Source organism: Drosophila albomicans, chromosome 2R (genome assembly GCF_009650485.2).
Source record: "Drosophila albomicans strain 15112-1751.03 chromosome 2R, ASM965048v2, whole genome shotgun sequence".
NCBI classification, from domain to species: Eukaryota; Metazoa; Arthropoda; class Insecta; order Diptera; family Drosophilidae; genus Drosophila; species Drosophila albomicans.
In genome coordinates, this window is record NC_047631.2 from 22,629,063 (window position 1) to 22,652,720 (window position 23,658).

Genomic DNA, 23,658 nt, shown 5'->3' on the forward strand with positions numbered 1-23,658 from the left:
GAACCCCAGGAACAAAAACACATACGCAAAACATAACCAATTTGTGTCATCATAATTGTAATTCGTCGTCTGCTGCTGCTGCTGTTGTTGCTACTGTTTTTTCTCTCCCTTGCTCCTACAAGAGTGTGTGGAGTGTATGGCAGCTGTCTGACTCGCATCAGGCACTGTCAACTCTTTGTCAATCCCCCCACCCTCTGACCATCCGCTTGGGCACAAAAAACAACCGCACTACAAAATTCAGCATATTCTGCCATAACATATGCAAATTTTCCTTCGGCTGCCTTCATTTTTGAAACATTTCATTCAGAACAAATATATGTATGCTTTACATTTTCCAGTACAACCTAGAAAGAGAAAGCTACGAGAGGGAAAGCAAGAGAGGGAGAGAGAGGAAGAAGAAATGGAGGCTAAAGGTAGCCATTACTTTTGTCAAATTAATTTGGCAAATTAAACTTGAGAGAGCATCAATAAGCCGCCTGGAATGCCAGTCATGCCAAAGCTGAAGCTGAAGCCGAAACAAGGATCTAGCGATAAAGTTGCGACTGTGAAAAGGTAAAAAAGGTAGCCGAGAAAAAACCCTTTTGGCGCAATCAGTCATGAAATCCATTATGATGATTGTTAAAAGTATTTTCTTGTGGCATTGCGCAAATAATCGTGGCCCAACAAACAAGTATTTATAAAGTAATAAAAACATCGCCGAAATGCTTTCTGCTCCAATGATAAAGGTTGTAAACGGTCCACCACAAACACAAAACCAAAGTCAAAAAAAGAAGAAAAAAAAATTAAACTTTGACCAAAAGAAAATTAATAACAAAAAGGACAACTATGCGAGCACAATACAAAACAAAAGCGAAATCAAACAAAAAGTAAAAGAGCCATTGCTCAATAATGATGGCAAAGTCAGGCTACTCTGAGTTCTATATATATGTATATATATATAGTACATATATGTGTGTGTGTTTCCTCAATGAAAGAAAGCAAAAAGCGAGCGAGAGAGAGAGAGAAGAAGCGGAACTCATAGCCAAGCAATCAGCGCATAAGCACGCCCTGTAATCAAGCCTAGACCCCATTCCTTTATTCGTTGCCCGAAAAACCGAGGCGCAGCGTGGCGAAATGAAAAGTTTTATAATTAAAATTGAAGAAAATACAGCAACAAGAGCAAAAAATACGTCCCGAATGGAGTGGAGAATGTTTTCTCGCTCTTCGTGTGTGTGTGTGGAAGACAATCAGTGAAATGTTCTTGCAATGAAATTCAACAAATTTGTTGGCAAAAAACTTTTCATTTCTGGCAAATATTTCAGTTGCTTATTGGCGCAATTGTGGCTAAATCATTTCCGGGAACTCTGACCAATTGCTCTCTCTCTCTCTCTTTCTCTTTCTGTCTGCATGATTGAAGCTTTTCAACGTCATTTAGTAATGGAAACACTGGGAGCACCCTTTATACATATATCTAGAGTACTAACTATATAGTTTGTACAACATATGTCGGACATAATGATGATAGCCCCTATTTGGCAACCCACTTGTAATTGCCCGCAGTTATCAAGGCGAAGCATAATTGCCTGACCAATTTTCCAAGACACACACACACACACACACTCGCACACATAATGGAATCAAAACTTGTGAGTAAAACCCAAGGAAATTTGGTACGTCCATCAATCATATGTTGAACATATATGTATATGTATATAAGTTGCAGAGGGCATTGATAAATTCCATTGCATATTAGTTGACAATTAGCAGTAATTTGAGTGATAAATACGCAAAATCAATTATTAGGCCATGCTGCGTTTGTTTTATTGACATGTGGCATATTAACAGTTATGGCATTCCATTAAATATGCATTTGTTTCAATTACCTACAGTATAGTTCCTCTCTCTCTCACTCTTTTCGTCTGCTTTTGTCTCGCTCTCTCTGTGTGTGATTGTTGAAGAAAAATTGTTTAAAGTTATGCTCATGCTAATTACTACATCTAGAGACGAGCTACTTGTTAGGCAGTTGAAGATGCATGTATCACTTGGGGCATTTAAGTTTTGCAAGTTTTAATGCAAAAACCACACTCACACAGATACACTCTCGCACTGACACACATGCATAACTGAGATGCAAATTAACTTATGGCAACAATGCGCATCTCAGGCATCGCCCACATCATCGTCATCGTCATCGGCATCGCCAACATCATTATCAGGTTTAGCATCTTCAGCATCATCTTCATCATCTTCGGTGTCGTCGCCTTCATTGTTGTCGTTGCCTGCCGTTGAGAATGCTGGATAATAGCTAGGTATACCAGTCTGCCAGTATGCTATATACGCCATGAATGTATGCTAGGTATGTATGCATATACCTACATACGTACATACATATATACTAGTGGCATAGTTATTATACAAATGCCTTGACGATGCAGCCAAGTAGTTGAATAGCAAACAATAAGCAAGACATTCTATTCGTGAATCACCGAAACGACAAATGCTCTATAAATAAATTTCTTTAATTAAATCAAAAATATTACGAGAAGGTTTTAATTTAATTGTTGTATTTATATTTTATTTTTCAATTAAAAGTTAAAAGGTAAAATAACAATTCAAAGAAACTTAATAAAACCATTAAATCATTTTTCTTTTAAAGACGAAAATTTAAAATATAAAACATACGCAAAGTACTTATGAAATATGTATTTCTTAATTTTCGGTTCAGCTCTATAGTTTGATATTGTTATTCAATAAATCATTTCATGATAAATATGATAGATTTTCTTAAGACGTCATAACTCAATTATCAAAAAAACAAGGAAGAAAACTACAGACAATGTTTATGTTCTGTGAAATACTCGCTACATATTGTGAATAAAAGCAAAACATTAAAGTATTAATTTTATATTATACAGCAAAAATACTACAACTTTACTACAAGTGGTATATTGATAATGTGCGACATTTAAAATACAACGTAGAGTGCAAAATATGATATACCAAATTGTCAGCCAAAGCAACTAAGACCCGATTGCATTAGGCGTAATTTGCTATACAAAAGTGTTTCTTAAATAACTTCGCAATCGAATTCTCAGGAATCATAAATATCATACTTTCTGTAACATTAAACACATATTTATTCACATTTTTTTAAATCTTTTTTTTAAATTGATCTGCAATTTAATAACTAATAAAAATGTAGTATAGAATATTCAGTCTAACCATATTAATCTATTTACTATAGTGACACAAACTCAATGCTATAGTTGCTATGCCCGCATGAAAAGTTGATAACGTAGGTAAAATTTTCGTTGCATGCTTACGGGCGTCTCTGGAAATTGTGGCAATTTCGCTAGACTTTTGTGCAGCGAAAGTGCGCGCCTGCAACTTACTTTTGCTTGTTTTCATTCTTAATTATTAATTAAGAAATAAGCATGACAACCGGCAGCAGTGGCGACAATGTTATTGTTGTTGTTCTCATTGTCGTTGTTGCAGCTGAGAGTGTGGCATTACTTTAGGCGGGCAATTCACGTGGTTTAATTAGCCAGCTGGCTGTTGCCTCAGCTTAAAGCCGTAGCCGTAGCTGTAGTCGTAGAAGCAAAGCACTTTTGCAGCTTAATGGAAATGGCCATGGCCAGCTAATTGCTGGTCTCCTTCGCTCCCAGACCGAATACCATTTGCGTTTCCATTAACCAAGCCCAAAAGCTTCTACTACTCATTGGATTCACACATAGCTGTAGATAGAGTGGGCAAGACAATGGCAGCAAATCGCGCCATTTTCGATTCAATAAAATGCAAAAATATTGCATGGCAAATGAAGAAAACGCTGTTGAAGAACCTCATAAAAATGTAAAAATTTTTGCACCCCACGCAGCACTTAAACACGCAAAACCACAATGCGCATCGCACTCCATCTCCCGCAGTTGAAGTCTATTGGAATTGGAGTTAGTGTGTGTGTGTGTGTGTGTATGGGTGAGCCACCAATCCATAGCCAATATGGCTATGCGTTTGCGTGTGCGTGTGCGCTCAAACCAACGCACTTCCGGTTTAATTAAACGGAAACTGATTTAATTGCATATTTGATGAGCTGCGAGGCAGCGGCCAAATGGATGGCTGGCTGGCTGGCTAGGCGCAACACTGAGGTCCTTTGCCAACCTCCTTGTTGTTGTCGTTGTTGCTTATGTTGTTGTTGTCGCTTGGCGCACTTAGTTATGCAATAGTAACAAGAAACAGCCGCAACGCTGAGGACTCAGAACTCAGGACTCGGGACTCAGGACTATATGACTTGACGCTTTGAGAGCTTAGCATAAATTGTGATGAATACTAAAAAGGCATTTTATTTATGCCTCACTTAATTACACGCACACACACACACACACACACATCCACGTCGAGTTGGGAGTGTCGATATTTGTCGCCTTACAACTGTGAAAAAGTAGCAATGTCCTTAGCGTCCTTGTCACCTAAGCGAAATAAATAAATAAAATGTCAACGCCACTAAAGTCAAGCCCAACGAGCAACTTGTAATCGCCCCAGAGACATGAATTCTGACTTGGTTTATGCGTTGTGTCTTGTTTCAATCTGGTTGCTAACGTTAAATAACAACATTATCTACTCATTAACATTAACTGCATTTTGTGGAATAAAAAACACAGCAATTTCTCATTCTAGTTTTTTGATTAATGGTAAATTTCATTAAGAGCATATTTTATTGCTTTAACACTTGACGGACTACTTACGTGAATTGACTTTTCACGATATAACTTGGCGCATAAACATTGCGTATAAATGAGTGTATTTGTGTGCAGCAACCCAAAGCTACGGGCCGATAGTTAATTTTTATTATTTCCTCTTCGCGCGCTACAGCCAATGAAATTGACATTGTCCAGTCTTTTTCACTCTCTTCTTGCCGTCTTCGGTGCTGTTGCTGCTTTTGCTGCTGGCTTTTAATTTAATGTGCGCATTTTTATGAACATGTTAATTTGATATTCAATAAAGTTGGTTTGATTTTCGGCTTTTAATGGATTCTCGCATTTAATGACATGCTGCCTCCTGCCTGCTCCACCTTCCAGCTATCACTACAGCCTCAGTCAGCTACTCTCTGTAGGAGCCATACAGCTTCAGCTCAATTGTCCTTCTTGCTTCTCTGTTTTAATGCCCTCACTCTCTCCATCTCCCACAAAGTCAACGCTTCGCTGAAGATTATGTAGTCCACGTCCGAAGAGAGAGGGCGAGAGGGTGTGAATTGCTGCACAGCTTGTTGGGTTTCTGATTTGTGTACTTCCCCATAAGCTCATTGTGAAGCTCTCTGGCTTTCGCAAAACTGAGATTGTCAAATATGAAAATCTATGCATAAAAGTAAGCTATAAAATGTTGGTATAGCACTCAGCTAATACTGATGCAGCTGTGATTTTTAGCTATTTCAATGATTAACGTAAAAAATGTTGTTAAAAAAGCAAAGAGCTGCGAAAATGTGACATATAAAGATAGAGGAGAAAAAGTTTAGAAGCTTTATTTAAATAAGTAATATAATAATATATATAAATATAATATTTAAATGAATAATAACGCAAACATATTTTAAAGATGAACTATAATTTGATAACAAATTTCTACAAATAAAGTTACTAACAACTTCAATTACAGAGTATATCTGGTGCTAGATTTATTTTAAGTATTGTCACGTAGCTGATTGGCAGCTGAGACAGATTTTAGTGTTTGGCACATTAACCCGTTGGCACATTAAACTCACCTGATTTTAATTTAACGGCCTAGCCGAGTGCAACTCGTTTTCGCAGTCGCTATTCTTACCTTCACACTTTCAGTCTTTTACGATTTTTCAGCACATTATTGAGTAATTATGCGGCATCAGAAGGTAAATCATCCACCCATCAGACATCAAGTCAGTCAATGCAAACTTATTATTACGGTTGTCTAGTTACCTCAGCTCGAAAGAGAGCAGTTTTCTCTTTCCATTCTCTTTTCGTTTTATGAACACTCAAAATGCAAACACATAACATTAACAGACTCATTAACTGCGAACAAAGCAAATATAATTTGTAGCCCAATAAATTTGCTATATTTACTCGCATAGCCATAGCCCGCTGTTGTAACATGGTCTTAGCAAATAAGCAGGGACCAAGAAAGCGGAAGCCACAAAAAATACAGCAGAAATTCAAGCTAGACAGCATACAGAAGAAGTGCGGAAGTATGGGGAAGAGACAAAAATAGAATCAAGTATCCGAGATGAGAGAAAAAAAAAAGAAAACGGCAAGAAATGTAGGGAATCCTTTTATTACTTTGGCGCGGCAACAGATTTCGCAGGCACAAAAATGAATTTAGCATAAATGAAACATTTTTACGAGCTGCCATTACGGGCAAAGCAACAACATGACAACAATAAAAAAAGAATATACCAAAAACAAAACAAATACAAACAGAAAGTGAAAGAAGCAACAGACAGACAGATAGACAAAACAAAACAAAAACCAAATATTTGGTCAGACCAGACGCAAATGATGAACAGTCGAAATTTACGTATGCGCAATGCGTGCTACATATACATATATATATACATATATCTTATATATATGATAGATATGTGTGTGATAGACTTCTATGTTCGTTTGTGTATATGTCGTCAGCTATATATATGGCTGTCACAAGCTATAGACACACAGTTCAGCAGATAGCTCTGTGTAATAAAAAACATCATCGAAGCCATTTGTCAAAAGCAGCAACAGCAGCAGCAGCTTCCCCCAAAAAGATGCTCAGAATAAGGCGAAGGGAGGGCAACAGTTCGTATTTCGTATTCATTGCCAAAAATCACAATAACTGCGCTGCGCTGCGCTGCTCTGTGCGTTGCCTTGCGATGATATTCGATGCTTGGCTCATTGTTACAGTGCCCGCGAAGTAGGCAGCATAAAGTGCCAGCGTACCAATTTCCCTTTTGCGCAGCTTAACGAATATTTCGCGTATGCTGTGCCAGGCTTCGCAATACGCTAACTTGTGTCCAAACACGCGCGTCTACAAAATGCGTTTGGCCACACTCGTGGCACACGCCGCATCCTCCCTTCCACCCGGATACGGATACGGATTTCAGTGCTGTGTCCTATGTCTGTGTTCGTGTCCGGAGCCACGTCCGGGGAATTTTAAAGCGTGCCTGGGACTTCGTCGACGTCGTCTACTGTGAGAAACGCATAAATAATCTTGTTGCCTCACGGCTGTTGAAATGGCGTGAAATAATAAAAGCGACGTGAAAGCAATAGCGACCAGGCAATCGCAATCGCAACTGGCAACGAGCAGCGGGCAACGAGCAATGGGCAATGGGCAACACAGCCCAAAGGCTGTTGAGTTTTGCTGTCTGATATTGCCCCAGTAGTTGTTGATATTGTTGTTGCTGCTGCTGCTGTTGTTCGCGTTGTAGTTGTTTGGTATGCTGCAGGCCATGGCCCAGTCGAGTCAGCTTGAGTTGAGTTCAGTTCCGTCTTTTTGCGTGCCTGATGTCTTTGCAGTGTGTGCAGCAGCAGCAGTAAGTGACTGCGAATATTGCGTAAACGCAGTGAAGTGCGAGACAAAACGAAAGGAAATCAAATAAAGGCAGGTTTTGTTTTGTGACTTCCACTTGCCTGTAAAACTTGTACAAAGGGATTTATTCTATTAATTATGTTACTTAAGAGTAGGACGCAAACAATAAGTTACTTAAGTTTCTTAAATAACATTTATTATGACCTGAAATTAAATATACTTTATATTTTATTTTTATTTGTATATTTAAAAATATATTCTAATGTACTCGAAAATGAGTTCAACATACAATACACTTTTCTTTGAAGTTTCGCAATAATGATAAACTTGCATTCACTTTTTATCTGATAGATACAAGTATCACTGATTCTGTTTTGAAATTCATCTCAGGCTTTATATCCCAGACTAAATTATCCAAGTACCTGAAGCTGGCTTCAGTTTACCTTTTGTCTGGGGCCAAAACATGTAAACGCTGTCAGCGGACTCTGAAATTATTTATTTCTTGTTTGATTTATGCGTTGTTGTTGGGTATAATATGAGTATTCTACAAATAAACAGAGCTAAGTATATGTGCTACTAAGGGCATTCATGCAATTTATGAAAGCCATTGGGGCTGTGTGAGGTTTGAGCGCATGATAGGGGAAGGGTGGGGGAGGGTGGATGAAAGGACACCTCGAACCACAAAATGCGCCCCAATGAACCAGGAGCCCAATGCCACGCCCTCGACTTTGTTGCTGCTCCGTTGGGATTAGAGACAAATTAAAATTGTAATATTTTATTTATGTGAGTTGTGTTGTAGCTTCAGTTACTGTTGTTGTTGGTGTTGTTGTCGTTACTCCAGCAACAAGAACCACAATAACTGCTGAGGCAGGACATTTGTCCTGGCACATTGTCATTTGGGTGCTGCTGTTGCTGTTCGGTCAGACTGTCGGTCCGTTTGTTGGTATTAGGGGTTAATTTGTGTGTTTATTGCAGTTGGCCAAGTTTTGCGTTTGAGTTTTGTATTCGGGCGACGCGTCGTGGGAGGCCAGCAGATACTTAAATGTATTTACACGCGATACAACAACAACAACAACAATACCAACAACAGCAAGAGCAATAAGGTCAACAACAATAACAAACAATAAGCAACAAACACGGCAAGCGGCAAACAGCAAACAGCAAACGGCAAATGCCGAACGGCAACGAAAAATTGTAGACTATTTAAGAAATTTATGTGCGGATGTTTCGCCGTCGGGATATTTCCGGTTTATGATGATTATGTTTTGTGCGCCACCACACCGCCATCCCCCTACATCCACTTGCCCCCTAAGGCCTCAGACCCCTAAGCTTCCACCTCGGTTCTGTCTCTGCCTCCGTTGTGCTACGTTTTATTTTCGTTTATTTTTAACAAGCGGATTACTTCTTTGCCACGTTGTTGCTGGTCTTGTTGTTGTTGTTGTTGTTACTGAATATTTTTTTTTTTATAACTCTGTCTCTATGCAATAGCTTTGAGCCGGTGCTTGGGTCGCGTTTTCATTTCTTTTGTTGCTGCCAGCATAATGCATAATAATCATAACAATAATTTCTTTTATTTTTATTCCCCTTTCTTTATGTCGAGCGAAAGTTTTTTTATGCTCTCAACGCATAATTCTTGCGTGCATTTTAATTATTATTTAAAAAGCATTTTTATGCATTTGAATAGAATGTTTCCATTGATTTTTTTCTATGCGTTTTGTGTTTTTTTCAGAATTTAAAATTCGAAAAGTACTCGTAATTAAATTTCAACCCCAACCATCATGTCTAAAATGAAATTCTGCTCTCCATGAGTTTCAAATGGAAAATACGATTGTCATAAGATAAGTTCAAGTTGAGTTAAGAGTGTACATACTGCAGTTGTTCGTAAATGAATTATTTGTTTTAATTGGCAATTAAAATTGTCTGATTGGTTTTCAAAAGTTATGACTATCATATTTCATTCTCCACACTATTCCGTTTTCAACTACAAAGCGATTTCAAAAACTGCTTGCACCTCAATGAATGAGACATTTACACAACTTTGTAATTATATCCAAATTAAATATTGTAAAATTATTTGTAAATATACTGGTAATTAAATTTTCTCTGTATCTGATGGGTACTGCCCTACCAGGAATCATGTTTTCTACGGATGCATCTCATACTGAATTATAAGAATGGAAATGTGTTTGGTATGAATAGACAATTTTCTATTTTATATTAATTTACGAACATTGGAACAAAATAAATACAATAGATTTGCTTAAAAAAAAACTTTTTATCATTATAGAATTATGAATTCGATGTGACTAGTTAAAATTTAAAAACCGTAAACAAAAATTGATTTTTATCACGAATTGTTTGGAAAATATCTTCTAATATCTTCTGGAGTGTCTATTTTAAATGAATTTTTACTAATTTTAATTTTAATACTTCACGCTATGCGGTCATCAAATATTTTGACCCTTCTTAGAGTGGTTCATGTACCACTAGCGCAACCACTGCTAGTGTGGCTAACAAAGCCAAACAAACGACCGCCTAACTTCCTTAAAAACAAAAATCTGCAAATTTGTCAGGGAGCAAGGAAAAAAACGAGATCAGAAAAGACAACAGAAGTGGAAATTAATTTGCCTGGCTACATGCAAGGCAGCGACAGAAATGCGAATCAGAGAACTCCAACGACTACCACACACACAGAAAGAATGGGGGTATTATTTTTATTTCTTTATACAAATGCGACATCGTCTGGCTTTTATTATGGGCATTCAGCTCAGTGGCATTATATTATGTGCCCCATGTTGTTGTCGTTGTCGCTGATGTTGTTGTTGTTATTGCTGTTGCTGTTCCCGGTTGGTCAACGGCCGGCCACAAAAAGTAATCTCTGAGCATAAACGCATATCCTGACTGCAATTATGCCGAATGCTGAGCATAATGCGACCACAATTTTCATTACCACACAGCGAACACAGCCCTTTGGACATGTCTACTAAAACCAACAAGAACACCAAAAAATGGGGCTACACTTTTATATGTGAATTTTTGTGTGTTCATGCGTCGTGTGTGTGTGTGTGTGTGTGTGTGTGTGTGTAAATACTACATCTATTGGTGGTGTAAAAGCTCAAAACGCGGACACGACAAAGTCGCTTATTAAGCCAAAAACAATAACTGGGCTTTAACCCGACGCCTAGCTGCATGCACGCCTCATAAAAGTCTAATTAATTAAAATCGTGCTCGAGCCGCTCAGCAGCACTGACAACGCGACAAACGCGCCGACGGCAACGGCAACGGCACCGGCAACGTCAGAAGCAACAGCAAGCACCAGCAGCAGCCAACGCGTCGTATGCGTAATGCGCACTGGGACTTAGGCGGTAGACGCTAATTAAAAGCCTGCCGCACAAGTTTGCTAGCAAACAAGTAACAGAAAATAGGTGATGAAGAAGGCGAAGTAAACATACACTATATATATATCTATATCTATATCTATATCTATATCTATATCTATATCTATATCTATATCTATATCTATATCTATATCTATATCTATATCTATATCTATATCTATATCTATATCTATATCTATATCTATATCTATATCTATATCTATATCTATATCTATATCTATATCTATATCTATATCTATATCTATATCTATATCTATATCTATATCTATATCTATATCTATATCTATATCTATATCTATATCTATATCTATATCTATATCTATATCTATATCTATATCTATATCTATATCTATATCTATATCTATATCTATATCTATATCTATATCTATATCTATATCTATATCTATATCTATATCTATATCTATATCTATATCTATATCTATATCTATATCTATATCTATATCTATATCTATATCTATATCTATATCTATATCTATATCTATATCTATATCTATATCTATATCTATATCTATATCTATATCTATATCTATATCTATATCTATATCTATATCTATATCTATATCTATATCTATATCTATATCTATATCTATATCTATATCTATATCTATATCTATATCTATATCTATATCTATATCTATATCTATATCTATATCTATATCTATATCTATATCTATATCTATATCTATATCTATATCTATATCTATATCTATATCTATATCTATATCTATATCTATATCTATATCTATATCTATATCTATATCTATATCTATATCTATATCTATATCTATATCTATATCTATATCTATATCTATATCTATATCTATATCTATATCTATATCTATATCTATATCTATATCTATATCTATATCTATATCTATATCAATATCTATATCTATATCTATATCTATATCTATATCTATATCTATATCTATATCTATATCTATATCTATATCTATATCTATATCTATATCTATATCTATATCTATATCTATATCTATATCTATATCTATATATCTATATCTATATCTATATCTATATCTATATCTATATCTATATCTAAATATCTCTTTTAATAAGAAAGTGACCCCTAGTAAAATCAGGTATAAGAATCATCAGCTAACATAGAATAGTTTCATCGCAGTTGTGAACATGCTTTTCATGCGAGTTACAAAGTTAATCAGGCCTCAAATGTTATCCCCAGTGCAAAGCTGGAGCAACAGAAGCGCCCCGATGGAATTTGATTAAAAGTACTTTTAATAAAGTTCTTTTGCTACCATTGATGATATTTATTGCATGCGTTTTTCATGGCCCGCTAGAATGTTAATTAGTTTTTATGATGTCAGTGTGTGAGTATGTGTTTCCTTTGTGTGTGCGCACAATCCAGAGAAGGCCTGCGGGATTATGGCTTATTAAAAGGCTTATGAAAGTCAAAAGAAAGTTTACTTAATTTCAGTTAGTTAAGCGCCAATGAAAGCCATCCACTTGAGCATTGACCAAAAAGTTTGTTGGCCTGCCAAATGGCCAATAAAACTGGCTCAGCTCGAAACACAATCCAAAAGGGACGCGCGACTTCGTAAATTCACAAGAATTTTTGGATTAGACACTCGGCCAGTTTATGGCCAGCACATAAATTCAAATGTTGCATCATAAAATCAAATAAAAATCTGCAATAAACATCAAATTGACAACACGTTGCGACCATTTGCTGGCTCTGCGTCCGGTTGATCTAAGAATACAATCGTTTTGAATTTATGTGAACAAATAATTAAACATTGTTTGATTTTTTGTGCCAGTTTTGGTTGTAAATTATGTGAAACTTTAAGAATTTTAATATAACTTTGTTTGCCAATAATAAATTTATATCATTACTTATTTTATTTGTAATTTTTTTTATCATTGAGCATGGGTATTATTGTATTTGATTGAAGGAGAAGCCTATGAACGGAAACAATAATAGAAATGAGGAAAGAGAAGAAGCTGTAAAATGCCATAATGTCCGGGAATTCTATACCTTTAATAGGTCCTTGTCTGTGTACTTCGCGGACACGTTTCACGCTGGGTATTTTACCCAGCATTTGTAAAAGCAATTGTGCGCACTTATTGTTGCCAACTTGAGCTGCGCATTTTAATGTGGCCCCCCCTTTTTTTAATTTTTCCTTTCCCGTTTTTATTTTGCTGTGGCAAAATCCGTGGAATGAAAAAAAATGGTTAGCAAAGAGTTCAAAGCATGCTGGGCACGTGCTGATTGATGTAAAATGCGTAATGAGTGCGGTTATACTTATGGGAAGGGGCTATGCTTTGGGTATGGACAGATAATGGCCGGCCGATGATGGAAAGTTTCCTAATTAGAATATACGTGGCTGTTTGCAAGTGTACTTAGAAGGTTGTCCAACCTTTTTTTTTTAATTTAGCAATGGCTTCAATGGACCAATTAGAAGCAATCATAGAATTTGTATTTATGTCAATAAAAAGGCCACAATACTAAAAAGGTTTTTTTTTTTAATACTACTTGTTGTAGAGCTTTAATCCATTTCACATGTTTTAACTCTTTGATTATAGTTGAACTGCAGTTTAATATACTTTTCAATGGTTTTTACATAATACCATTTAATATTTATTTTCGAAACGCAAGCTGGTTAACAAATTGGTTTATAAGTTAATGTAAATTACGTAAAATAAACTTTACTTATCTATTAATAATTATTTTATTACTAAGCGAGCAGCATTTAAATAGCATCATTTACATAGATAAAATTACATACACCATTCTCAAATTATTTATAGTATTAAATCATTAATATTTTAATATGTTTTTCATTGCTAGTTTAATTTTTTGTTTTAAAAAAGAAAATAATTTTTGACTTCACTGTTTAATCACTACAAACCTATGTTTTATTTTTTGTTTGATAACTATTAATTCATTGAACCCTTATCAGTAAAGAGTAAATATTGACTCTCTAATTTTTTTCTCTTTGTCTCTTTGTGGCTTTTTAATCATGCTCTTTCGATTCGGTTTACTTAGTCATTTTACAACATGCTTGATAAGCAAACTTGCAGTTGCTTTAGGGAATGTGATACAGTCGCATTTGAAAGGGCTTTTTCAATAACTTAAATAATTTGACACTGAAGCAGCTAAGTAGAATTATGGACAATCCAATGCGACCAAAGAGCATAGAAATAATATCCAAACTGTAATATTGCATAAAGGATATATCCTGATCGGAGAGACGCATATGTGGGGCTCCCTTATGTCGTATCACATATTCTGTCCACCAAACTGCAGTTTCTAGAGGAGTCATCGGCTGATCTCGAAGACGCGTGGCCATCTGTTTGGCCTTCTGGGCATATGTGGGATTCTCAATCACCTCTTTGATTGCCTGTAGTGTACTCTCCACAGTCATTGTGCCTATGTCTAAAACCTGGGCAACGCCAGCTTGTCTCATGCGTTCCGCATTGCCAAATTGATCGTAATACATCGGCACACAAATCATTGGTACACCACTAAACGCCGCCTCAATAATGCTTAGAATTCCTCCATGTGTAATGAACAGCTTTAAATTCGGATGCGAAAGCAGCTTGCGCTGAGGTAACATCTGCTTCATATAAATTTTATCCGATTTATGGATAGGGTTTTCTAGCTCTGATTTCCAAATGATGTGCCACGGTAATTGTTCGAAAGCTTCTTCTAATATTTTCAGCATGTGCGGGGGAAGCCATTTGTTTACGATTTCCAAGCCCATGGAAAAGTAAATGACACCATCAACTGCCTCATCCATGAAACGTTGGAGCTCCGGCTCGAGATCTTCAATGAATCCGTTCATATGCATACCGGCAATTTCAATTACGTTGGGTACATTGGATCTTGCACGTCCTAAGCTAAAATGATGATTGATCAACATCAGTGAGAAATTGTGCCGGATTTCATAGAGACTCTCCGCAGGTCGATTAAAGAAGTGCTTGTACAGGTGAACTTGCTTGGGCAGAAAAACCATGCTATCTATAAGCCACTCCTCTGTGATATATACCCAATTTGTGAATCTATCGAACATGCTAATGCCATTTGAATATCCCTCGGGCTGCATTGGCTCGTACACACTGGGAGCTTTGTTGCCGGCCAAATAGTCGATGTTCCAGGCTGTGCCATAGGCCGAAAGTCCCACCAAAGGTGCTTTAAAATGTTGCGCGAAACCGTAAAGAGCATCTGTATGAGAGGCCTGTACAATGATCATATCGAAATGTTCATTAGGATCACGTAACAATCCCTGAACTTTGGGATCGCTTAAAATATAATACGAAGAATTACGGAAAAACGTCGATATGATTGATGATTTTCCCCACTTCGATAAGGGATAAGTCCCTTCAAAGTCAAAGTCAAGCAAATCTAAAATAAAATATTCAATTCGAGTTATCTACAACAAAAATATATTAGCCATTTGCTTACCATTTAAAAGCTGATCCATTAGTTTAATTCGAATGTGCCGCACACCCTCAATATCTTCCAAGTGATTATATGAGGAGACTATGGTAAGCTGATGACCATTCTGAACAAGGGCCTTCATGTACGGTGCCACCAGCAGAAAAGGCGCTGGGAAACTATATGAGAACACTGCCAATATATGAGCGGCATGAGTCAATGACAAGCACAGTCCAAGGACTGCCAAAGCACTGGCTATGTGCCCTACCATGTTGCACAACGTCCGTACATTTCACAGCTCATTCGTGTACTGAGGTTAATTATTGAAATTTTTGATACCACTCCCATAGCTTGACTGCTAATGTTGAAGAGCGTAGTTCGCTAATCTTATCATTCTGCAATGCCATTGCCAGTTGGTGAGCGATTTGAGTGCCAACACTTGATATAGTCAGTTGAATTCCACATGTGCTTCGCTTTGGTTCTGCTTCGCTAAGGGCGATTTAAGTTTAGAATGCGCCTGCAACGCCCGCCGCTTGAGGTGGTTGGCCTTGCAGCGCTCTTGTTACCCGTGGGTCAAATATGGGCTGCCAGAATACTACTTGTATTTCCCTACGAAATGCAGTCGCAGTGTAATCTCTTGACGCAATATTTGCAAGCATTGCTGGATCGTGGTCATGACTTGACTTTAATACACGCGTTTGCAAATTGTCCAATCACAAAACAGTTACACTCCATACACGTAAAAGATCAATATGAAACAGCGCAGGGTAAGTTCCAATCTTCAGACGACGACGTACGATACGATTTTGTGCAAGATAAGAAATAATCAAGCTACAGTGTTTACGAGTAATTGAAAAAAAAATTTTGTTTTCTGGCTTTGTTTATTCCATAATTAGAATTGCATTACGATGACTACTGGACCCTAACCAAATGGGGTGAAGTGCACTCTATACGCAACTTTTTAGTGAAAGTCTGTCTGAATGTGCTAGTCAATGCAGAGGTTCAGAATCTAATGCGCGCCAATATTAGCTATGATTTATTCGTGATTGAACCATCTAATACAGACGCACTCTTCGGCTTGGCAGCACATTTCAATGCCACCTTGATGGGCCTTGCAACGTGTGGTGGTGACTGGAACTTGGATTCTTTGGTGGGACATTCGGCTGCATCGACATTTGAACCCATGTTACCTATTGGTTTTAAACGTAGCCTCACTCTTTTGGACCGCTTCTACAATTGGATGCTTATATCTGAGGAATGGCTGATGCACAAGCTCATTTTTCTTCCAGGACTGCGTGCAGTGCATGATCACTTCTTTGGTCATCTAACAGAGAGTTTTGAGGATATACGTCAGAACTTTTCGCTGATATTGTTGAACCAACACTTCAGCCTATTCGATGCCCGTCCAAATGTGCCCAGCCTCATTGAGGTTGGTGGCATGCATGTGCCCAAGAAGCGGCCTGAGTTGCCTCCTGATCTTGCTAAGTTTGTTGAAGACTCCCCACATGGTGTTATCTTGATGTCCCTTGGCACGGAATTACGCAGCTGTGATTTATCAATGGAAACCTTGTCCATAATATTGAATACTTTTGAGACATTGCCGCAACGGATTATTTGGAAATTTGAAGGCAACAAACGACCAAATACAAGTGTGAATATCTACATGGACGAGTGGCTGCCTCAGCAAGCATTATTGGCACATCCCAATGTACGACTATTTATCAGTCATGGAGGAATGCTGGGAACTTTAGAAGCAGCATACTATGGCAAACCAGTCTTGGGCATGCCATTATTTTTTGATCAGATTCGTAATGTAGAGCGAATGAAGGAAGCAGGTGTAGCCATAATGATGGACACTCTTGAAATGACAAGAAATGATTTTGAATCAGCTATTAAACAATTGCTTGATCATCCTAAGTATTGGCATAATGCTCAGACATTATCACAAAGGTTTCGGGACCAGCCAATGCATCCACTGGACACGGCTGTGTATTGGACTGAATATATTGTGCGCCATAGAGGTGCTCCATATATGAGAGTGTCTCCTTCCAATATGAAGATTATGGATTACTATTCCGTAGACAGTTTGTTTCTGATATTTGCACGTCTAAGTTTCATTATTGGCATCATGATATATGTGATTCTCAAATTGTTGCAGTGCCGTGAAAAATTTGTTCTTCTCTATATTTCAATTTGCAGACTATTAACTGGAAACGTATAATTAGGAAGTTGATGAATTTACCATTTTAGTTACTCTTCAATTCTCTTATCTAATCTTGTGTATGATAATTACCAATTAATTTTAGTAGAATATCCATAATTGTACATACAAATACGCAAAACGAGTACTACAACTCGGTTTATTTGCTAATCTTATCGGACTCTTTGTTTTCAATTCTTTTCTGGCAACCGACTTAATTGAGATTGTAAATGAAAAGTTATCGAATGTTTCAGTCTACTACTCTCTTATATATAAATTAATCTATTAGTTGCTAAGGATTATTTTCATTACCTAATAAAATATTATTTTTAACGTATTAAATGATAACATAAAATCTGTTATTTAGTTTTATAAGTTAACAAATTTACATCTTTGCATATATTATTATTAAATTTTTTTAATATTTCATGTTACATTACATACTTATAATTTGTTCCCGATATATCCGGATGTTTCAGTGATCGAACCACCTTACTGCAATGTGAAATGCCTAAGTCATAAGTCATATGAAAACTTCAGATCTTAGTGTTTGATCAGTTAGATGTTAGATCAGAGTTAGAATGGGAAAATTAATTAATAATCAAGTAATTCTCCAAAAATATTTATATATTCCAAATGAAAATATAGTTTAAAGCAATCCTTAATCCAATTGTTTGTATCAAAGTGCAATGAAATCTGAGAGAGCTTAAGTTTCAGAGAGTGTGAGTTCTATTATCATAAATTGCTATTTTTACGCTCAATCTAACACTGTGGGTATATAGTTATAGTATACATTGAGTAGGTTAGTGCTGTGTGAAGCATGTAGAGAATAAGTAATGGTGTGTTTAACAGAGAGAGAGAGAGAAAAAATGAGGGTGGAAGAATTCAAGAGAGCTTAAGTGAGAGTTAATTTTTTGCTTGCATCAGAACATATTAGATTTAGTAAACAAATGAAATTGTTGTCAGAGGCGAACGTAATAATAACAATTCTATAAATAAAATCAAAACAAAAAAATAAAACAAATATGAATGTAATTGATAAAAATATTTCTCACGATCATTTGTAGTTTGATAGTCAATAGTATTTTGTATTTTTGAGATGGTAATAAAGTTAAAGTAAGGAATTACCACCTGGTAAAGGTTATGGGCTATAAGATTGATACGCATTATAAATCCGCTCAATTTGCAGTTCTAAATGATGGATTGGGTTACTGATAGTATGTCCCATTAGTTACTGAAACAACCATCGGAGAATTTAAAATAGTATTATTTTCCTATTAAATATCTATAAAACAGATCACGCATAATTCTATCACATACCGCCCACTAAGGAATAGACAGACTAATTTTTGAAATTTGTGATACTACTCCGATAGCTTGATGTTGCCAATGTTAAAGAGCGTAGTGTGCTAATCTTATCATTTTTGTATATCAATGCGAATTGGTGAGCGATTTGAGTACCAACACTTGATATAGTCAGTTGAATTTCACATTTGCTTCGCATTGGAACTACTTCGCTAAAAGTGATTTAAGTTTAGAATGCGCTTGCAACGCCTGCCCCTTGAGGTGATTGGCCTTGCGGTGCTCTTGCTTCCCGTGGGTCAAACATGGGCTGCCAGAATACTTCTTGTATTTCCCTACGATATGCATTCGCAGTGCAGTCTCTTGACACCATTTTTGCAGGCACTGAGGGATCGTGGTCATGAATTGACTTTAATACACGCGTTTGCAAATTGTCCAATCACAAGAGAAATACACTCTATTTTCGTAAATGATGAGTATCAAACAGGTAAGTTGCAATCTTCAATTGATAATAGTTACTCGTGTATTGAGCTACAATTTTTTTTTTTTGAAGATAAGAAACAACGTCTTGATTCTTTTCTCCTGATAGTCATTTTTTTTGCCTAATGCATTTTTAAACAGGATTAAATTACGATGATTTTTGGAGCCTTTCCAAATGGAATGAACTACAGTCTATACGAAACTTTATGGTAAAAATCAACCTGAATGTGTTAGTCAATGCGGAAGTTCAGATGTTGATGCGTTCCAATGTTAGCTACGATTTAATTGTAATGGAACCATCTCACACGGACGCACTCTTCGGCATGGCAGCACATTTCAATGCCACCTTGATGGGCCTTGCAACGTGTGGTGGCGATTGGAACTTGGATTCTTTGGTGGGACATTCGGCTGCATCGACATTTGAACCTATTATGCCTATTGGCTTCAAACGTAGCATAACTTTGATTGATCGCTTCTACAATTGGATGCTTATATCTGAGGAATGGATGATGCACAAACTGTTTTTTCTACCAGGTCTACGAGCTCTACATGATCAGTTTTTTGGTCATCTAACACAGAGTTTTGAGGATATACGTCAGAACTTTTCGCTGATATTGTTGAACCAACACTTCAGCTTATTCGATGCCCGTCCAAATGTGCCTAGCCTCATTGAAGTTGGTGGCATGCATGTGCCCAAGAAGCGGCCTGAGTTGCCACCTGATCTTGCTAAGTTTGTTGAAGACTCCCCACATGGTGTTATATTGATGACCCTCGGCACAGAATTACGCAGCAGCGATTTATCAACGGAAACCTTGTCTATAATATTGAAAACTTTTGAGTCATTGCCGCAACGGATAATTTGGAAATTTGAAGGCAACAAACGACCAAATATTAGTCGTAATATTTACATGAACGAATGGCTTCCAGTGCAAGCATTATTGGCGCATCCAAATGTACGATTGTTCATCAGCCACGGTGGAATACTGGGTACCCTCGAGGCAGCTTATTATGCCAAGCCAGTCTTGGGCATGCCTCTATTTTTTGATCAGATCCGCAATATGGATCGAATGAATGAAGCGGGTGCAGCTATTATTGTGGATATTCTTAAGTTGACAAGGAATGATTTCGAATCAGCTATTAAGCAATTGCTTGATCACCCTAAGTATTGGCATAATGCTCAGACATTATCTCAAAGAATTCGTGACCAGCCAATGCATCCACTGGACGCTGCAGTATTTTGGACCGAATATATCATACGCCATAGAGGTGCTCCTTATATGAGAGTGTCTCCCTCCAATATGAAGTTCATAGATTACTATTGCGTGGACAAACTGTTAATGATCATTGCACGTCTTAGTTTCAGTATTGGTATAGTTGTTTATATTGTTCGCAAATTGCTGCAGTACCGTGAAAAATTCTCTCGTCTCCTTAGGTTAATTTGAACTCTAAAAAATAAAAAGAGAGAAAAACAAAACTAATGAAGTAACCGTTTAAGCTATACTAAAATTTTATTATCTAATCTACTTATGTGTATTACTTATTAAAAATCAGTACTATAGTTCTTATCTTATCGCACTCTTTGCTTTCAATTATTTTCTGGAAGTCAATTAAATTTAGATTCGAAACAAATACTTATCGAATGTTTTGGTCTGCGAGATACTATATAGAATTTACATAAAAATATAAACCTAGGAAATGTTTTTAATATTCGAAAATAAATTTACATTTTTAAATATCAACACAAAAAAGGTAAAATAATACATATTACATTATATAAGAATATTAGTAAATTAAATAAACTAAAAGATCCATTCTAAAGACAAACATATATTTTCATATAATCTTGTTAACCTAATATTTTGTAGCACAGTGTAGTACAATCTGAGAGAGCTTAAGTTTCAGAGAGTATGAGTATTATGTTTACAAACTCACGCTTTTTACGCTCAATTTGACATGTTATAGTGAAATAAAGAGAACATGAGATAGATTGTTCAGTAGAGAGAGAGAGAGAATGAGAGAATAAAAACCAAGAGAACACAAATGAGAACGCGAGCTTCTTAATTGCATAACAACTAGTTGAATTAGTAAACAAATGAAATTGTTTTGTTAGACGCGCCCGGAATGACGACGCACAAACTACTCGTAGTTAAGCGGTTTTATAAATAAAACAAAAACAAATAGAGAAAAATAAAAGAAATAAAATCGAATAAAGAAAAATGCGATAGGCTTCAATGGTTTTATTGCGAATTTCTCTCACAACCGTCCACATTTTGATAATCAAGAGTGTTTTGTTTTGTATTTTTTGGCAATAATTAAGGCAATTTCATGAGTGAATTGTTATTTATTCGATAATGTGTTTTTAGTTGTTGTCGAAACGCGAAGCAATTCGGTGGTTGGCTACGAAATGGAGCTACTACGTCGTTGTCGTTGGCTACTGTGGGCGCTGCTCTATTGTCAGCTATTGACTGACATTGGAGTCAGGGTGCAAAGTGCAAAGATCTTGGCAGTGTTTCCATTCCCGGGTAAATCGCAGTACATATTTGCGGAGCAATACCTGAAAGAACTGGCACGAAGAGATCACAATGTGACAGTAATAAATACTTTTGGCAGCGACGAAATTGTACCCAATTTTAGGGTAATTGGTGCTACCAAAATTCACGAGATAATGGCTTGTAAGTGGTTGCTAATACATATGATAAGATATGAGTACATACTACAATAAAATAGCTTTCGGCAGCGGGGACTTTTTCCAACCGGCCAGCCAGTGGACAATGCTGACGATGACGACGGAATTTCTCAACTTGCTCACAGCGAATGTGCTTGACGATGTCGGAGTAAAACAGCTGTTCGAGTCGGAGGAAACTTTTGATTTGGTTATCTTGGAAACTGTTCAGACTGAAGCGCTCTTTGGCTTGGCTCAGCACTTCAAGGCATTGACCATTGGCATCTCTTCGTTTGGCACAGATCAGCATATCGATGATTTGATGGGAAACATTTCGCCATTGTCGTACAATCCAATGCTGTTATCTAGTCGCACCGAGCATATGAATTATGAGCAGCGTTTGTGGAATATTTGGGAAGCAGGTGTCGCCTGGATACATAAACGTTTGATTCACTTGCCAAGCCAACAAAGGCTTTATAAGCAATACTTTCCTGATGCCAGCCAAACACTGGAGCAGGTGCTCGACAATTTTTCGCTGATGCTACTCGGCCAGCACTTTTCACTCAGCTATCCACGTCCCTATCTACCAAATATGATTGAGGTTGGCGGATTGCACTTGAAGCAGCAGCGAGAAGCAAAGCCGTTGCCCGATGAGATTGCCAAATTTGTGGAAAACGCCAAACATGGTGTCATCTACTTTTCCATGGGATCGAACATAAAAAGCTCCGACTTGCCAGTCGCTACGCGAAAGATATTACTGAAAACTTTTGCCAATCTAAAGCAGCGCGTATTATGGAAGTTTGAGCTGGAACAACTCGAGGATCAGCCAGAGAATGTTTTGATTAGCAAATGGTTTCCTCAGCCCGATATTCTGGCCCATCCCAATGTCAAGCTATTCATCACTCACGGCGGTCTCTTGAGCACCATAGAAAGCATTTATTTCGGTAAGCCAGTGCTGGGTCTGCCCGTATTCTACGATCAACACTTGAATGTCGAGCGTGCTAAGCAAGCTGGCTACGGGCTTGGGCTGGATCTGACGAATTTGAATGGCACCGAGTTGGAGAATCAAATTGTGGAGTTGGTCACCAATCCTAGCTATGCGCAGGCTGTGCAACTAAAGTCGAAACTCTACAAGGACCAAAAGGATACGCCACTCGAGAGGGCCGTCTGGTGGACAGAGTATGTCATCCGTCACAATGGTGCTAAGCATTTGAGATCAGCTTCGCGCGACTTGAACTTTGTGCAATTGCACGGCATAGATACTTGGGGACTGATTTGCGGTGTTGCTTCGCTGATCGGATTGACAATTCTGTTTACATTGTCATTGCTTCTGCAAATACTGCGATACATTCTACATAAATTTTTTAAAACTGAAGATAAGCAAAAGAAGCAGTAGAACATAAAAGGACAAAGAAAATATTTGAGGAACTATAACTTAAAACAATTAATACATTGTTGACACTTAAAGTCTAATACTCACTTATTCTGAAAAGAATTAATCAATGTTTTCTTTTAATTTATTTTTTTGTGAAATCAAGGTGTTTATCATAAACCTCTATTACTAACTAATAAATATATTTGTTTTTATATTATATATAATATGTAGATTATTTTTTATTCGACATTCTAGAAAAATCACAATATTGTAATTGCTCTAAATTCATTACAGATAAGA

The 23,658-nt window shown here is 36.9% G+C and overlaps 3 protein-coding genes across 6 annotated transcripts; 2 read left to right on the plus strand and 1 right to left on the minus strand.

Annotated features, from left to right (window-relative positions):
• Positions 1-13,672: 13,672 nt before the first annotated feature.
• LOC117574538 (UDP-glucosyltransferase 2) lies at positions 13,673-15,610 on the minus strand. The gene is made up of 2 exons (XM_034258402.2): positions 15,367-15,610; positions 13,673-15,306 (listed from the first exon to the last, which is right to left on the minus strand). The coding sequence occupies exons 1-2, from the start codon at positions 15,608-15,610 to the stop codon at positions 13,988-13,990; spliced, it is 1,563 nt and encodes a 520-aa protein (XP_034114293.1). The 3' UTR covers positions 13,673-13,987.
• A 150-nt stretch (positions 15,611-15,760) lies between these two features.
• LOC117574537 (UDP-glycosyltransferase UGT5) lies at positions 15,761-21,031 on the plus strand. 4 transcript variants are annotated; one of them, XM_052006597.1, is made up of 3 exons: positions 15,761-16,106; positions 16,236-17,289; positions 20,517-21,023. In XM_052006597.1, the coding sequence occupies exons 1-3, from the start codon at positions 15,851-15,853 to the stop codon at positions 20,761-20,763; spliced, it is 1,557 nt and encodes a 518-aa protein (XP_051862557.1). In that variant the 5' UTR covers positions 15,761-15,850; the 3' UTR covers positions 20,764-21,023. The 4 variants fall into 4 exon arrangements, with proteins under 4 accessions (XP_051862557.1, XP_034114292.1, XP_051862558.1 ...); XM_052006598.1 differs by having other exon boundaries at positions 15,796-16,106; positions 16,236-16,811; positions 20,039-21,028; XM_034258401.2 differs by lacking the exon at positions 20,517-21,023 and having other exon boundaries at positions 16,236-18,163.
• Positions 21,032-21,439: 408 nt separating this feature from the next.
• Positions 21,440-23,582, plus strand: LOC117574536 (UDP-glucosyltransferase 2). The gene is made up of 2 exons (XM_034258400.2): positions 21,440-21,993; positions 22,049-23,582. Exons 1-2 carry the CDS (start codon positions 21,726-21,728, stop codon positions 23,377-23,379), a joined length of 1,599 nt encoding a protein of 532 aa, XP_034114291.1. The 5' UTR covers positions 21,440-21,725; the 3' UTR covers positions 23,380-23,582.
• Positions 23,583-23,658: the final 76 nt, after the last annotated feature.

What these genes read in the sequence shown, in the direction of transcription:
- LOC117574538 (XM_034258402.2), bottom strand. Translation starts at nt 15,610, where the DNA reads ATGGTAGGGCACATAGCCAGTGCTTTGGCAGTCCTTGGACTGTGCTTG. An exon ending in AATGGATCAGCTTTTAAATG is followed by an intron (nt 15,307 to 15,366) that starts GTAAGCAAATGG and finishes ATTTTATTTTAG; the next exon opens with ATTTGCTTGACTTTGACTTT.
- LOC117574537 (XM_034258401.2), top strand. Translation starts at nt 15,851, where the DNA reads ATGCGCCTGCAACGCCCGCCGCTTGAGGTGGTTGGCCTTGCAGCGCTC. An exon ending in TCAATATGAAACAGCGCAGG is followed by an intron (nt 16,107 to 16,235) that starts GTAAGTTCCAAT and finishes TTCCATAATTAG; the next exon opens with AATTGCATTACGATGACTAC.
- LOC117574536 (XM_034258400.2), top strand. Translation starts at nt 21,726, where the DNA reads ATGGAGCTACTACGTCGTTGTCGTTGGCTACTGTGGGCGCTGCTCTAT. An exon ending in AATTCACGAGATAATGGCTT is followed by an intron (nt 21,994 to 22,048) that starts GTAAGTGGTTGC and finishes ACAATAAAATAG; the next exon opens with CTTTCGGCAGCGGGGACTTT.